This window comes from Xenopus laevis, chromosome 6L (assembly GCF_017654675.1).
Source record: "Xenopus laevis strain J_2021 chromosome 6L, Xenopus_laevis_v10.1, whole genome shotgun sequence".
NCBI lineage: Eukaryota > Metazoa > Chordata > Amphibia > Anura > Pipidae > Xenopus > Xenopus laevis.
Window position 1 is genome coordinate 63,960,096 of NC_054381.1, and position 16,998 is coordinate 63,977,093.

At 37.9% G+C, this 16,998-nt stretch overlaps 1 protein-coding gene across 3 annotated transcripts in view; it reads right to left on the reverse strand.

Moving 5' to 3' along the window:
- cobl.L (cordon-bleu WH2 repeat protein L homeolog) overlaps positions 1-16,998 on the reverse strand; it is a 212,109-nt gene that overhangs the window by 62,085 nt on the left and 133,026 nt on the right. For all 3 annotated transcript variants that reach the window (XM_041565255.1, XM_018266224.2, NM_001086177.1), the window contains 1 exon segment: positions 4,399-4,519. In XM_041565255.1, coding sequence (XP_041421189.1) covers positions 4,399-4,519 — 121 coding nt within the window.

Sequence of the window (16,998 nt, forward strand, 5' to 3'; positions counted from 1 at the left end):
AGAAAAGGTATCCAGCCACCTGCCTGCAGGTCATTCTCCGGGTATTATTTTGAATTTGATCCTCCCTTTGCTCTTATAACAGCTCTATGAGTGTTTAGTTGGGTTAAGGTCAGGGCCCTGTGTACGTCAGTTAAGTTCTATCATGCCCATCTCAGCAAACTCACTCTGTTTAGATCTCACTTTGTTTATAAGGGCATTTTTGTGCTGAAACAGGAAACACCTTTCCCCAGACTTTCCATAAGGAAAGAAAAATGTAATAATCAAGATTGTTATTGTATGCTGTAGCATTAATGTTTTATTTCAATGGAAGAAGGGGTCCTGGCCTAAATAATAGAACCACACACCCCCACTCCAGACCAGACCATTAGTTCTTCTCCACCAAAAACCATCAGCATCATGCATTCAGACAGGTAATGTACTCTTGGCAAATGCAAACACTGATATTGTCATCAGTGAAATGCCATTGATGAATCCAGAAGTCAAGTTTACACTTCTCTAGAATCTACTGCAGCAGATGAATGGCATTGCACATGGTGATGTTCAAACCCTTGGTAGCCACTGAAAAAAAGGTTGAATCAATTCCTGTGTATGTATCATTATTTAAACTCTTTAATCAGTCACCTACATTGCACTAGAGTTTTGGGTAATCTCAAGGTAATGGCACACCAACTACATGTTATTTGTTTGCTACCTGCCATGGATTTCTATCCATCTGAAAGGAAAGCAAAACAGGTAGACAGTAACTGATAATCACCCCAAAGCACACTGCTGGGTACCACAGGTTTTAATGATGATATGAGTTTATAGACATGTTTGAGCAACACAGCCCATTTTTGTTTTTTGCAATATTAAGTAAAAGATAGCTGTAGTGGGATCATCTATAGACCTTTTTTTTTACACTGTAGGATATATTTATAATATGTTGTAGTATGAAAAGATAAATTACTACAGAATTCCACATAGAACCCACAGTTGCATTTGTATAAAAACTTGGAGCTCTCCTTTGGAAAAAGTTGTAATGAACTGGCAGTTCAGTTTTTGAGACATATGTCCCTATTTACTTACCTTACCACAGTATGCGAAGTACAATGTTGAGCACTGTTGTAATGTATATTACTCACAATGCATGATTCCATTGTTACTACAGGCTCCAGAAGGAGATGCACCATGACCTAACTGTGCCCCATCTCAGCATAAGTTGGCATCTATTTATAGACAGCCCCCTCTGTAATGTCAGAGATGGGGGGCAAGAAGGGCGTGGGTATATAAATAGAAGCAGACCCACAGGCTGGGTCAGGTGCGGGATTTGAGTGGCAGGTTAGGGTCAGTGAGGGTCAACAATTTGTCAACCCGCACATCACTAACGTATGCATCAAATTGTTTAAATGCACTGTGGACCTCATCAATTGATATAGGCTGCTGTAGGAACCCTAGTGCTACTGCCTGGTTTGGAGGTGGCTGTATATATTAGAAAAATCAGGAATGACAACGCAGATGAATAATTTACATTTTTATTTGGAGAAATTGATTTAATCCTAATGCTTGCAACAGAAAGATACCATCATTTCCTTCATATGTGTGCATACAATAAATACTTTACAGATGAGAGTCTCCAAAATATAAGAGATTTGCAATATAACTCTTTTACAGAGTAGAGGAAACTACAAATATAAACCCAAGAGAAAATATTTCTATTTAATATTGATTGTTAGGTGGCAGATTTATGCGGCATAGGAACTGCTGTTTTCTTGGAATGGAAATACTACATCTGCTTATAAAGCACAAATAGATAATATTTCAGCTAAGGATAGCCTGGATAATGTGATTTAATATCCAGATAATTATTATCTGAATCTACACGGCAAACTTTTGTTTCTATTTGCAGAAGCTCCCTTTAACTAAGTAGGTCAGGGTTGTTTAGGGCCATGGAGCTGTACATATTCTATCAGTTACAACAATAAATATACTGACTTGTTTCCTGCTGACTCTTTTTTTGTGTTCAATTGGAACAAAACATAACAGCTGTATATTTGGCAAAGATTTGAGAAGTCTTGAAGCATGTACTAGTCTCTGAAATTGTTTATAATTCTGACTAACTGGTTCCTTTATATCAAGCTCAGAATGAACAAAAAGTAAATTCTAATTTCTTATATATTGTATTTTTCAATACAGACAAAATTGTTTAGTTAAATAGACTGTGGCTGAGGATTTTGGCCACTGGTGTGTTCAACCTTCAAGTCAACAAAGGGATTATATTGGTTTTGGGCCCAGCAAAATGCCAGTGGGTTTGTACTGAATACACTGACCAAAGTAGTCCCTAGCTGACAGGACCTTCTGCCCTGCCAAAGAAATATCTAAACAAACCCAACTCATATGTTGATTAGTTGATTGTCTGCCAGTTCATTCAAATGCCGGATAAGTACTCAGTTTTGGTTGGTAAAAATAAATAATGGGAGGACAGTGGATTTAAATAGTGCCAAGTAAATACATTGCAAACTATAACATTGCAAACATACCACCATGGGGAATAAGCAGATTATAAGCTCATCTTTACTTCTAGAGAACAGGTTGAATGAAGCCCTATATGATTATACTACATATCTGTATTGTTTATTAGACTTCTGGCTGTAGCTTTTGCACCATTTACCTGCAAAATGGTGAACTTGATCTAGAGCAGTGATCCCCAACCAGTAGCTCGCGAGCAACATGTTGCTCTCCAATCTCTTGGATGTTGCTCCCAGTGGCCTCAAAGCAGGTGCTTGTTTTTGAATTCCAGGCTTGGAGCCAAGTTTTATTGCATTAAAACCAGGTGTACTGCCAAACAGAGCCTCAATGTAAGTTGACAATCCACATAGGGGCTACTAAATGACCAATCACAGCCCTTATTTGGAACTCCAGGAACATTTTTCATGCTAGTGTTGCTCCCCAACTCCTTTTACTTATGAATGTTGCTCACGGGTTGTAAAGGTTGGGGATCCCTGATCTAGAGGAAGGACCATCAGGCAGCTCATGTGTGGGAGTCTACACTACTGAAAATCCTGCTTTTTCCCAACTAAAAGGTAACTTCATTTCTTTCCCTAATTTTTTATCTGGATTTCAGTATTATGGATGTTGAACAAAGATTTTACAGTCTTCACCACCCTCTTATGCGCTGCAGTTTATTTCTGATTTATGCAAATAACAGTTGGCCATCCTGGGTCTCAGTAGGGATCTATAGTCATTACACATATACCAATAAGTCTTCATTTTGTATGATACTCCTGGTATGTGTATGGCAAGCTTAAGACATGGATCAATGGTGCACTGGGAGACACAGGTGTGAAACCTACAAATGTGGGGGGTCCGTGTGTGTTGGTGGCCGGGGGTGCAGGGTTCCCAAGATAAGTCCCTGTGAAACAGTCTTCAACATTGCAGATAGGTTTATTTGGACTATCTGGTTGCCCCAGGCAGTAGGTAGCAGTCACACCTATTCCCACCATTTTTAGGTACTTGCCCTCCTGTTGCAGATCTGATTGGAGAAATAGCTATCTTGTACTGAAAGAGTCAAACTTCCATTAATAAACTTGCATTATATGCTACCCCAAGGAAAACAATCCCTAAAACAAAATGGTTCTCTTTTCTCAGGCCAGATATTAGTTTGATTGCAGCTCTGGTAGACAGGCTTGGATTTGTAGAAAGATCACAAAGTCCTGGCCTATTGTGGCACAATTTCAGTGGAGGCATGCCACCCTGCTGCATCTGCATTTGCTTGTTAAATCTGGTACATCGGGGATTAAATACGTGGTACAATTTTACAGTTATTTGAAACTGCTGGACGTCCAGACCCCAGTGGTTCAAAACAAATGAACAAGGTAGATGGGGGAATAAAGAGGACGAGATGCTAGTGTCATCCACTTTCAAAATCACTTCACCAATTTTCTTCTATAATCCTGAATATTATTGTGTAGATTGGTAGAGCTGTTAAACTAATTTTACAAAATGTATATAAATATGGTATTGTTACCAAGCCTTATGTAAAACTGGGTTTCATATTTCCCGGGACGCTGCAAGTTACCACTGAAACTTTGTAAAATGGTTCGTTATTCCAATGTGAAAAGAAAAATCTGTCTAAAGACATGTAAGAAATGGCCCAAGTACAGGGATGCACTCTGTTTTACTTAAACAATCTCTCGGTTGCTCACACCATATTTTTGTAACTGAAATTATTACACAGAAAATGTTCACATATACCTAAAGATAAACATTAGTAAAATAACAAACATTCATTTAGAATCTTGTTAGTTTAGGAAATGTCCACCCAGAATCACTAGAGAAACCAATGCATTTTAATTAGGCATGCAGTTACAGCAACCATATAACATATCATGCATTTCTGTGTGCAAGTTTCTTAATACTCACCTGTGGAGCTTTTTCCGTTCTCCTCCTTTTCTTCATTCTTATCATTTGGCATCGGGGCAGTTGGCGGTGGTGGAGCTCTCCGTTTTTTTTTCTGCTGCTCATTTTGAATGCCAGGAAGAAGCTAAAATCAAAAGTATAATGAGAAAGGGAAGTGAAATTGAATGACTATAACACCGTGTTTATCAAAGGCATCTAAAATTTGATGAATTTTGCAATTTCCTACCAACATTTTTAGCGCAATTCCGATTTACATCAAAACACAAGCACAATTGTGTGAATCTGTATGAATCGGTCCCTATTGTGTTACATTCTTCCAATGGCAACCTTAAAGCATGCAGTAAGGATAAGGCATCTATACAAGTTGCAACAAGTTGCAACTTCTCCTGTGTCCCATATCTAGAGTGTTTGAATGATGGTAGTGGGCGACAATGTGCCTCCTCCATCCACATCTTTTAAGGGATTGCCTATTGCAAGCAGCGTTCAAATCAAGTCACAGTCCCCAGGTCTGTTTTGGAGTGCAGAGGCCTGCAGCTATTTGCACAATGTCCCATGCAATAGGCAAACTGCAAAAAAAGGCAGATTGTGTCAATTATTTTGCACACTGTATTGATAGCTAAGCAAAGCTTCCAAACAGCAAACATGCCTTTACAGAGGTAAATTCTATTCTACAAAGTTAAAACAATCCAAACAGTTTAGATTGTAAGCTCTTGTGAGAAGGACCTTCTGATCCAGTTTATTATGTAACCCTTGTTTTTTAAATTCTTTTAAGACCTCTGTTTATTATAAATGAATTTTAAATGTAACTTGTGGGGGCTATTGTATGAATATAATATATTCGACCGAAGCTCATTTATTAACTCAGGGAGCATTTGCACCAGTGCAATAACAACCAATGAAACATAAAACACACTATAGGGTAGTGCTAATAATATGAATTTATCATACCAGAATAGAGGGGGTTAAGACATCCCCCTTGTTAAGAATAACAACCAATGAATGATTTACTATCATTATATAACTTAAAGTCAACTCATCAAAGGTAACTGGTAAATGCTGTGACTGGTTACTATAGTGTTAGCAAACGAGCCTCACTATTATATTACAAGGCAGTGATAATTTAGTCTAGGGGCTGTGAGACCTGCTAACAAGAAACACATTTGATTTGTAGTGTACACTGTCTCTCTTGCTTTCCCACCTTCAGTGAATAGATGTCATGTTTTCATTTCATGCTTGCATGGAAAAGCTAATTATTTTTATTACTTGGCAAAAACTATAGCAAAAATCAATGCAAATCAGCTCTTTTACAAAACATCAAGCTTTGTTGGAAGTTACTGTAAACTGGAATAAAAAAATGTAGTATAAAAATTCCCTTTTATACAACATTAGCTCATTGGATCTTAGTCAATTAGCTTTGAAGCTGCGACTCTCTGGCTCCACAGTAAAAAGTGTGACCTACAATGACATTACTAATTCTATGCATAAGCAACGTATCAGTATTGCTGGAATTCATTGGCTCAACATGCCTATGCCTATCCACAAGAACTTCATGATTCACAGCCTCTGGAAGGCAGGCAGAGACACTCTCAGAAGTTGGCTGCAACCTGATAACAGTATACATGTGCAGTCAAAACAAAAACTGAAATGAATATGTTTTCACCCTGGCCTTGAAAAACCCCAGATTTAAATCCTGACAGAGCTGAATTACTTACATGGTAGGATGAATTTGTAGGACTGAATGTGAGAAGACATTAGTCAGTAAGACTATCTTAAATGTATGTAGCTTTTAAATAATAGGAAATGCACATAGAAATATCTTTTCCCTTCTCTCTCTCTCTCTCTCTCTCTCTCTCTCTCTCTCTCTCTCTCTCTCTCTCTCTCTCTCTCTCTCTCTCTCTCTCTCTCTCTCTCTCTCTCTCTCTCTCTCTCTCTCTCTCTCTCTCTCTCTCTCTCTCTCTCTCTCTCTCTCTCTCTCTCTCTCTCTCTCTCTCTCTCTCTCTCTATATATATATATATTTGTATATTCCATAAGACACTAACATATAGTGCTATAGAGATGCTTAAATATTGCTGTATATATCCCTAAATGTGATCTGTTTTTCATGCAAGTCGAGATGATAAAAACCCAAACAGATGAGGCAAAAATATTATACTTTTTTTAAAACTATCCAAAGTTACATTTTTGTGTGGCAAAGGCAAAAGAATGTAATCCTTTTTTTCAGAAATTAATACTCCCCTTGTGCAGCGATACTTGCAACAACATGTTTCCAATAACTGTTGATCAGTCCTGCACATTGACTTGAAGACATTTTAGACCATTTCATATGACAGAACAGCTTTTGTGCAGGGATATCGGTGGGCTTCCTCACATTAACTGCCAACTTCAGGTCTTTTACAATATCTATAGGATTACAGTAAGTACTATGACTCGCCTTGTCCAAGAAGTTTACTTTTTTTCTGCTTTAACCATAGATTGTCCTTGTCTTGTCCTTGTTTTGAGTGTCATTTCTTCAAGAGAACATTTTCCTGCAGAATTTGCTGGTACAATTCCGAATCTTTAGTTCCATTAATGATGGTAAGCCGTCCTGGTCAAGAGGCAGCAATGAAGTTCCATGCCGTGATACTTTTAGTCATTAAACTGGGGTACTTTGAGCTCTCCTGGAGTATAACACAATTCTATTTGATTCCAAATTCTTTATATATGGTTTTGTAACCTTTTCTAACCTGGTGAATGTGTGATCTCCTTTGTTGAAGCCATGACACATTTCCACAAATCTATGTTGTTAAAGGGGTTGTTCACCTTTGAGATAACTTTTAGTATGATGTAGAGAGCTATATTCTAAACCAATTTGCAATTGGTTTTTATTTTTTATTATATAAGGTTTTTGAGTTATTTAGTTTTTTAATTCAGCAACAGCATTTTAAGCAATCTGGTTGCTAGGGTGCAAATTCCCCTAGCAACCATGCATTGATTTGAATAAGACACTAGAATATGGATAGCAGAGGGGTTAAATAGAAAGATGAGGAATACCAAGTAGCAAAAACAATACATTTGTAGCCTTACAGAGCATTTGTTTTTTAGTGACGCCCATTTGAAAGCTGCAAAGAGTCAGAAGAAAAAGGAAAATAACTATAAAACTATAAAAAATAAATAATGAAAACCAATTAGAATTGTCCGTTCTATAACATACTAAATATTACCTTAAATGTGAGCCACCCCTTTAAGAGAAGACTTTAATAGGGAAGAACCAGATTTCAGTTCTATAAGAAAGGCAGTTCGGGCCAATGAAACACTTGATTAGCATGGCATTCATGGAAAAACTTGACCCTTCAAATGAACTGAGAATCCTAGAAGTTCTTTTGCACACAAATATGTAACTTATAGAACATTTTCCAAAATAAATAAATGAACAAACATCATGTTTGTGTATGTTAAATTGGATGTTATTATCTCGTTTAAGAATTGCAAAAAAAAAACAACAGATCAGATCATATTTATGCAAAAATATTAATCATGCCAAAGGGTTCGCAAACATTCAATTACCTCTGTAAGCAGACATTGTACAGTATATGAACAGTTCTTTATTATTAAAAGAGATTTTTACAGATTGTTACAAGATATACTCTAAAACAACCATTTTCTTCATATAAAATATATTTGTAATTGTCATTAAAATAAATGCATAGTAGACAACTAGTGAGGTAGTAAATTGTGATCCCATGCAGAGTGCTGAGAGAGAGTGTATCTGGATTTGCAGAAATGCAGTTTAACATGGTAAACTACATATATTTTTAATGACTATAAATTGCAAATACGTTATATGACATTATTTAAAAGTATATCTTATATAGCTGAACATCCCTTTTAAGAATCCTGATTAATCACAACAAATATGCTTTCAATAAGACTTAGAGGCTCATCTACAACCACAGTGTGATGTGCAAAATTGGAAGCAAATCACCATGCTGTTTACCTGCAATGCAGCATAGTAGTAATGTCCACTGCAACTTGCTAATGATGCACCAATATGGAAACAATCTAACATCCATTCTGGAAAATCATCTGCAAGCTCAGGTGCATGTTATTCTTTTTGCATGTGTGTGTCAGTGATGTTATTTCCAGTGTGCTGGTTACTGAGGCCTACAAGTTCCCTATGTGATTATAGGTTCCCTAGTGTATTTACTAGAATCTAGATCTTAGACCATCTACCTGTGGGGCTCAGTACTCGTATTTCAGTACTATAGATGTGGCTTCTTTGTCTACCCTTGAGGGCAATCCGGGAACTCTATGCTATAAGATCTAATATAATAGTTAAGATTTACTTCAACAGAGAAAGGAAGCAATTATAGGCAGAATATCACATAAACCCTAAGATCTTTGAGTGTCTTCTGGGTTTCAGAGGCTTCACTTGACAAATGAGTAGTGCTATATACTGTAAGAACAGAAAATAAAATTTTACAGGTCGGCCTATGGATTCATAATTTACTACTCAACCAACAATCTTCTAGGTTAATAAGCTTTCCACAGATTTCTATAAATAAGCTCCTTAAGTTCATTACATTTATTTAGTTTGGAATAGGAAGCAAAATCTACAAAAACAAAAGGGCAGGTGGTTGTAATAAGACCAATGTAAATGCAATAATTTTTGACAAGACCACTGAATATTTAAATTGCTGTGCACATTTGCATCATACAGACTTATCAAATCCCTCACATACTACACATATCGCTATATCTCGATTCCAAATGCTAAAAAGCAAGGTAAGATGGACCATGTGATTTATTTGTTCTTTACTTGGAGTACTTTGTTTCACCTTATACATTACTCCCATTTGTATTTGGGGCCCTTTTAGGGTAAGGCCACACGAGGAGATTCGGGGATATTTTGTCGCCTGACGATTAATCGCCTCGTCTTCTGAGCGTCAATCTCCTCAAACTGCCTCAGTGTGTTTTCCCATAAGTTACAATGAAAAGTCGCCTGCGCTAAAGCACATGCGGCAATGCATTTCAATAGTCACCCAAAGTTGCTTCAAGTATTGATTGAAGTACAGCACCACAAATTTTTTCTTATAGATAAAAATGCCTTTATTGGAACACTGGCAGGACCTGGATAAGCGACGTTTCAGGCTACACAGAGCCTTTTTTCAAGCTTACCAGACACTTCAACAACACAGCTTTTTATAGAGAAACATATTGCGCCATCTACTGGCTTCTTGTTACAAATTAGTTACAATTTTCAACAGGTTTGCTACAATGTCACAAGTAGATATCCAGTTAACTCTTAAATGGATAAATCATCACAAGTTTGCCCAAGTTTTAAAAATCTGTAAGACACAAATTTTAAAAAACACATTTTTTAAAAACAATTACACCCGGAAAATAGCTTGTAAATCGTATTCCCTGTTTAGTCCCTGGGGTGTGAGGGTTTCTAATCTCAATAGTCGCCCAAAGTTGCCTCGCCAGGCGACAAAATCTCCCCGAATCTCCTCATGTGGACTAACCCTTATAGGAAACGGCATACTAAAGTCTATAATCTCTTCATCTTAGCCAAGCTGCTGACTGAATAACATATATTTCCAATTTTTTACTTTTTAAATGCAACATATGAGGGGTTATTTATTATTTTAATTTGGTGTCCTTATATTGACCCATACACTTTTCTGTGCCCAATTTCTTAAAAAGAGCATAGTTTTGAAAAGTGATTTCACACACCAAAAGGGAACATCAGCTGGGGTACCATCTCTTTTTCTCTCCTCTAAAGATAACAGATAAATGTGGGTGGTCAATGACTTTTGAGAATATTCCAACTCTTAAAACAGAAGGCACATGATAGGGGAAAGAAAAAGAAGAAGTTAGTTGTTTTCACCACTGTGCACCCTTGAAAGTAGTGGGCCTCTATTGCTTGAATATCTTTATGTATATCTTTATTTATATAGCGCTATAAGCATGTATTTTACAAAACATTAACAAAACAAAGATTGCATAGACTTCAAAAGAAGTATAGCCATGTTTGGTAGGAAGAGGTCCCTACAATGCTTACAAGATTATTGTCCCTACACCTATCTTGTACATAAAAGGAGTGGTTAAGGCAGGACTCACACTCTTTTTGTTTTCTTAATTACTGGGATTGAGAGAGTTGAACTAAAAGGAATGACACCCCACCCCCAGGCTTGGGAACCCTGCAAATCTAATTTATTCTCATAATTTAATGTCTTGCATTTTACACTGGCTTTTCATAGAATGCGGTACTGAAATTGCAAGCAGGCTCATGCCAATGCTGTAAATCATTTGTGCATTAATTACTGCAGCCTTACTTAGCATTCTTCTTGTGTCAATGCAAAATAAACAAAGCATTTCCCCACATTCAACCTCTGTATTTAGAATGAGGACTTCATAAACTTTGTTTTGCCCCCCAGCAAATATTTGTTAAAGTCGCTTTTATCTGGCTAAACTGAATCAGCTTTCACACTGGTCTTATTTTGTTGATATCCTAGAACAATTGAACAATTCATTCATATAAATCAAATTCTATATTTCACACAATATAGTTTCCCAATTTTGTTTTTATAATAAATTATTTGCAACCAATCTGGCAACCAATCAATCAATTTCTTTATGATATTTCTCAACGACTTTGTGTCAAAGATAGTTAAAATAATGCATTTGCTCTTTACCACAATTCCTTTAGACCCACAAAAAATGCAGTCAGTATCCTTGGACTTAAAAGTTGTGTCTGAAAAAGCATGGCAATCCTTCATGCCAAGCATAGACAGGATCTTCTGTTTCAACTATAAAAACACTCTCAGAGCTTAGTTATTGCAGTAGAATGATGTAAAAAGTAAAAATCATTTCAGTACAACATTCATGCAAATGGAAATGACTGATCATTCTTTTTTTTTTATTTCCTCAGGGTTATTTTATCTCTTTCTTGATATACATAAATGGCATTTAAAGCTATCAAAACAATATTGATATAAAAATATGTTCCTATAAATGATAAACTGAGAAGTGTCACTGAGTACATTTGTACATTTGCCTTAAAAAGGCAATTAAGGTAATTTTTCTGCATATTTTCAGGTACTTTGGTTGCACATCTCTGAATTAATATTTTGAACCCAAGGCACTGCTTTTTCAAAAGACTTATCTCTACTCGTCTCTAAATACAAATAATTTGTTTACATCTTTCCCCCAAAATAAACTGTACAGGTATAAAGTAGTCTCTGAAAACAGACTCAACTAGAAATAATTTTTTACATATTTTCCCCAAAATAAACTTTACAGGTATAAAGTATCATAAATTGTAAAAATTATGAACACTCCTTTGCTATATTTCAGGATTCAGCAGATCACAATGATGGATTCTATTAACTTCTGCAGATGAAAATGTACAATAACAAGTCACAAAAACTGGGTGTAGCAAAATCAACACTGAAAATTTTGTCAAGTTGCTTTTTTTCTTATAGTTGTATGTTTATCTGAAGTTAGCAAATCAGGCTCTACCTAGTGCCGCAAGTCTTAAGGTGGCCATAGACGCAAAGATCCTATCGTACGAATCGAGGATTCATACAATTTTCGGACCGTGTGTGGAGAGTCCCAACATTTTTTGTCCGGCGGAGATCGGTGGTTTGGTCGATCAGACAGGTTTGATTTAGTCCCATTGCGCCCATTTGTCCCATTGCGCCCATTGCGCTCTCATCGTAATCCGATCATTCAGCCATACGGCTGAACGTTCAGATTACCCCCGATATAGCCATGCCCGTTAGTGGTATATCGGGGAAAGATCGGCTTGTTTAGAGATGTCGCCAAACGAGCGGATCTTTGTGTCTATGGACACTTTTACCTGCCATGAAAAACAGTGTTTTATTTTTATAAACAGCATCTATTTCTCAAGTCCTTGCTTTAAAAATGAAGAGACAAATTCTACTTAAGGAAGTCATCCAGTGTGGGCTAGTATAGGGTGCTGTTTGTCCCAAATACATTCTGTATACAAAACTATCCCTTATACACAGAATTAATGTCTCTCATGGTATATAAGTATTTGTGACCATACACAGATAAAAAAATATACAAAATACTTATTCCTATTAAAGAATGAAAACAAAATCTGGTTTGTGCACAAAAGGATGTCATTATATTATGAACTCCATTCTGTACATTTTAACAAGCAATCTGTCACACAAATTTATAACCTCCATGTAACGGACACACTTATGTTACATAGCTACATAGTTACATAGTTAATTGGGTTGAAAAAAGACAAAGTCCATCAAGTTCAACCCCTCCAAATGAAAACCCAGCAAACATACACACACCCCTCCCTACTTTTTATTAAATTCTATATACCCATACCTATAATAACTATAGAGCTTAGTATCACAATAGCCTTTGATATTATGTCTGTCCAAAAAATCATCCAAGCCATTCTTAAAGGCATTAACAGAATCAGCCATCACAACATCACCCGGCAGTGCATTCCACATCCTCACTGTCCTGACTGTGAAGAACCCCCTACGTTGCTTCAAATGAAAGTTATTTTCTTCTAGTCTGAAGGGGTGGCCTCTGGTACGGTGATCCACTTTATGGGTAAAAAGGTCCCCTGCTATTTGTCTATATGTTCTCTAATGTACTTGTAAAGTGTAATCATGTCCCCTCGCAAGCGCCTTTTTTCCAGAGAAAACAACCCCAACCTTGACAGTCTACCCTCATAATTTAAGTCTTCCATCCCCCTAACCAATTTAGTTGCACGTCTCTGCACTCTCTCCAGCTCATTTATATCCCTCTTAAGGACTGTGCAAAGTTACTTACAGAATGAATTATGTAAAAAAACTTGGACATAATATATAAGAGTGTAACTAACTAGTGCATGTGAAGCTAGATTTGAATGACAAAATAGATATTTGTGACAGAAAGTAAGATTTTATAGTACAGGATTCATTCTTTCCACAAAATGAAAGCTCAGTTTCACAAAACAGATACAATATCCATTCTGTGAAGCAATACTGTCAGTCACATTACCGAACCAATAAGAACAAAGCTGATTGCCATATAACAAACAAGATGAAAAGTTGCCAGCTCCGCTCCACATGGTTGCATCATTCCTTAAAAGGGCTGCTGTTAAACACTACAGGTTCCTAATTGGAAGTTCTTACAAATGGCTGAGAAATATAATGATTGTAGAGAAAGAAAAGAATGCAAAACATAAATATGATACTTTTAGGTGACATGGCTATTCTTATTGTAGTAATCTGCTCGTGTGGGCATTTTGGTTAAGGACATTCCTGCTGTTTTGCATTGTCTTACGATTCATTCCTGTTCCTGTTTCCCTCTTCCTGTCTAAGTTGAGAGCAATAATGGGACAGGCCACACCTACCTGCCATGTTGTAATAAATGTACCAGAATCAGGGGTGTAACTAGAGAGAATGTAGACCCTGCAACTGCAGGGGGGGGGGCAGGAGGTATAGGGCCCCAGGAGTACCTAATTTCAATAAATATTGGTAAAACAGGTCACCCTCTAAACATTTTGGGGGCCTGAAAAATAATTTGCTGTGGGGCCCAGTAATATCTAGTTACACCACTCCAAAAGTCCAGAAGTTACTGTGCTTGTCTGGCTGCTTTGCCTGAACTAACACAGCAGAGTCTCTTAATAATGTGTTTAGCAATAGTTCAACTACTGCATAATAGGTTTAACCAGAGATGTGGGACTGATCATGTGCACACACATTCTGTATAGTATGATATGTAGCAGGCCCAGACTGGCAATCTGTGGGTTCTGGCAAATGCCAGAGGGACTGCTGCTGGGGATGCCATAGAAAGTCACTATTTAGTGGGCTGGTGGGGGGCTGTATGGGCCTCTCTGTAATTGGAATGCCAGGGCCTATTTTGATTCCCAGTCCAGACCTGATGTGTAGGCTATATGAGCAGCCACTCCTGAGTACTGTGTGCAAACAAAGGGGGTCATTTAGGCAGGGGCTATTTTAGGGGATCATAATTGATTTATATAAGAGCTGCACAATGCTTTACATTTATTTATACCAGGGGTCTTATGATGCTGCCCCCTTACCTGCCCAGTGCTTACCTCTTTCACATCAGAGCGGGTCAAGGGGGGCACACATGAATTCAGTGCGAATTACCACATTTCACCACAAGCAAATTAATTCGCCGGCAAAAAATCTGCCGCGTCAAATTATTTGGATGCCCCATTTGGATGCATTTGGACTAAATAGTTGCATGAAGAATAATTGTATCTCACATCAAAATTATTTTGACACCCATTGTGTTTCGCAAATTTTTTGCCGCTCCGTGAATTTCGCAGCACAGATTCGCCCATCATTAATTAGGGAGATTGTATAATTAATACTGTAAAATCTGAACTGCGAAGTTCCTTGCCCAACAGCAATCCAGGTGCATGTCATACAATAATATGTCATACAATAATATAATCAGAAAAATAGTAATTTCAAGAATTTTTCAACAAGACTGTGCTGCTGAACTTCATCCGCCAGTGGGTCACTCAGCTGCTTTACTGAGCCACATATGCCAGATTAATCCATATGGGAAAACTTCACCCATGGGTAGTCTCTGCTCATTTACAAACTGTTACACTGCTTTTGACAAAGCTGCCATAGTGATGAAATGGAAGTTATGTAAACCAAAGAACTGCTTATAATGCCTACTCATTCTATACAGACTGTGTGTGAATTCCCATTGTCTGGAGTGGAGAGGTTGCCAAATAAGCAGATCTTGCCCCATTATGGCCACTGGGTGATGTTCGTCTGATCCGATCGGCAGCTTTTATTGGCCCGTGTACGTCCACCTTTAGTCAGCCACTCCAGTAATGCCACGGATAGCAACAAGGATAGGAGGAGTGGCATAATGACCCGGGCTTAACACAGGCAGGACCCCTATTGGAGGGGTTAGGGGAAAGGGGAGTGGTTAAGCCTAAGGGTGGGCACTGGTGGACATTTTAGTGCCAATGTAATTGAGGAGTGCCACCATTTGATAGCAGGGAGAGAAGAGAGGTTTCCCACCAGCCCTCCCTGAGAAGAGATTTACAGGAGTGGTCAAGAGGGTTGAGTGGTATTTGGTTAGATCTGGACGAAGTGGGGGTTATGGCAAATCTAACCTAGTTGAGATATTAGTCACAGCAGAAGTGGCGGGCCCTTGTCAGTCTGCTGGGTACTAAAACTGTGCCGCTAGGAAAAGCATACTCATGACGTTATGGTTTAACCCCTACGGTGGGTGACCATCGGGGGAAATCAGAGGCAGGCAATATATTCAGCATTAATGGCGGGCTCCAGTTAGGGGAGGCTCTAAAGGATTTCGATGCTGTCGGCGTATCTTCTGAGCAGGATGTTGCGGTTAGAGTATATTGCTTGGGTCAAGGAAATGGCAGACTGACGTAGGCTTAGGGGGATATTGGTTTAGACAATGTCAATGTTATATTCTGATGTTATGAATGTATAATAAGATTTGGTTATGTCTGTATAGTACAGTGTATAGTACGATGTGTGGGCCTTATAAACAGTTTCTTAGTCACATAGTTAGCTGTAGTGTACCTACTACATAACTTCCATTTCATCACTATGGCAGCAATGTAGCAGTGTAACAGTTTGTGAGTGAGCAGAGCCTATCCATGTGTGAATGTTTCCCATATGGATTAATCTGGAGTTCAGCAGCACAGTCTTGTTGCAAACATCTGAACTCACACTAAGGAAAATACTATATATGTCTTATGAGTGGCTGCTCATAAGACCTACACATCATACTATGCAGAATATGTGTGCACATGATCAGTCCCACATCTGTGGCTAAAACTATTATGTAGTAGTTGTACTACAGCTAACTATGTGACATCTCATAAGACCCACTCATTATGCTACAGAATATGTGGCATATGATCAGTCTAGGGTAGCCACCTTTTTGGTTGGGGTGAAGTAGGGGGTAGTGCAGGTTACATCAGGGGGCAGGACTGATTATGTGGCAATCAGTTATTGTCATTTACTTCAGTGTCCTGTTTGGATTTCCTAATTTGGAAATTAGTGGCAGCCCTTACAAAAACTAGGATGTCCGGGTGAAATCCGGTCAGGTGGCAACCCTAGATCAGTCCCATAAATTGGTGTGTGCTCCCTTTGCCTAGACACTGTATTAAACACAAAACTGCAGGAAGTGAGACACATTGCTGAAAATGTTGGCGGCTATTCGTGATCACGCACTTGTTCTGACACAGTGGACACAACTTCCCACATGTCCACAATTCGGTACTAATTCTGGGGAAAGATGCTGATAATTTTTCTTTGCTGTATTCATAAATGACCCTTCATATTTTTTGTTTCTCTATAACAGGACTTAAACTGCGAGGCATTATTGCAAATATACTGGCAGCTTGTGTAGATTTAAATTCTTGTATTCCATAAACGGAACTGGTTGCTACTACTGAAGCATCAAAACACTGCTCTTGCTTCAGTCATCTATATATTAAAGCTTCAGATGTAAGATTATAACAAGCATATGAGGTCATTGTGAAAAAGGGATAAACCCCTCTGTTCTGTATTAATTATGACATTAAAATGACCTATTATTTAGCCATTATGTAGTTACAACGT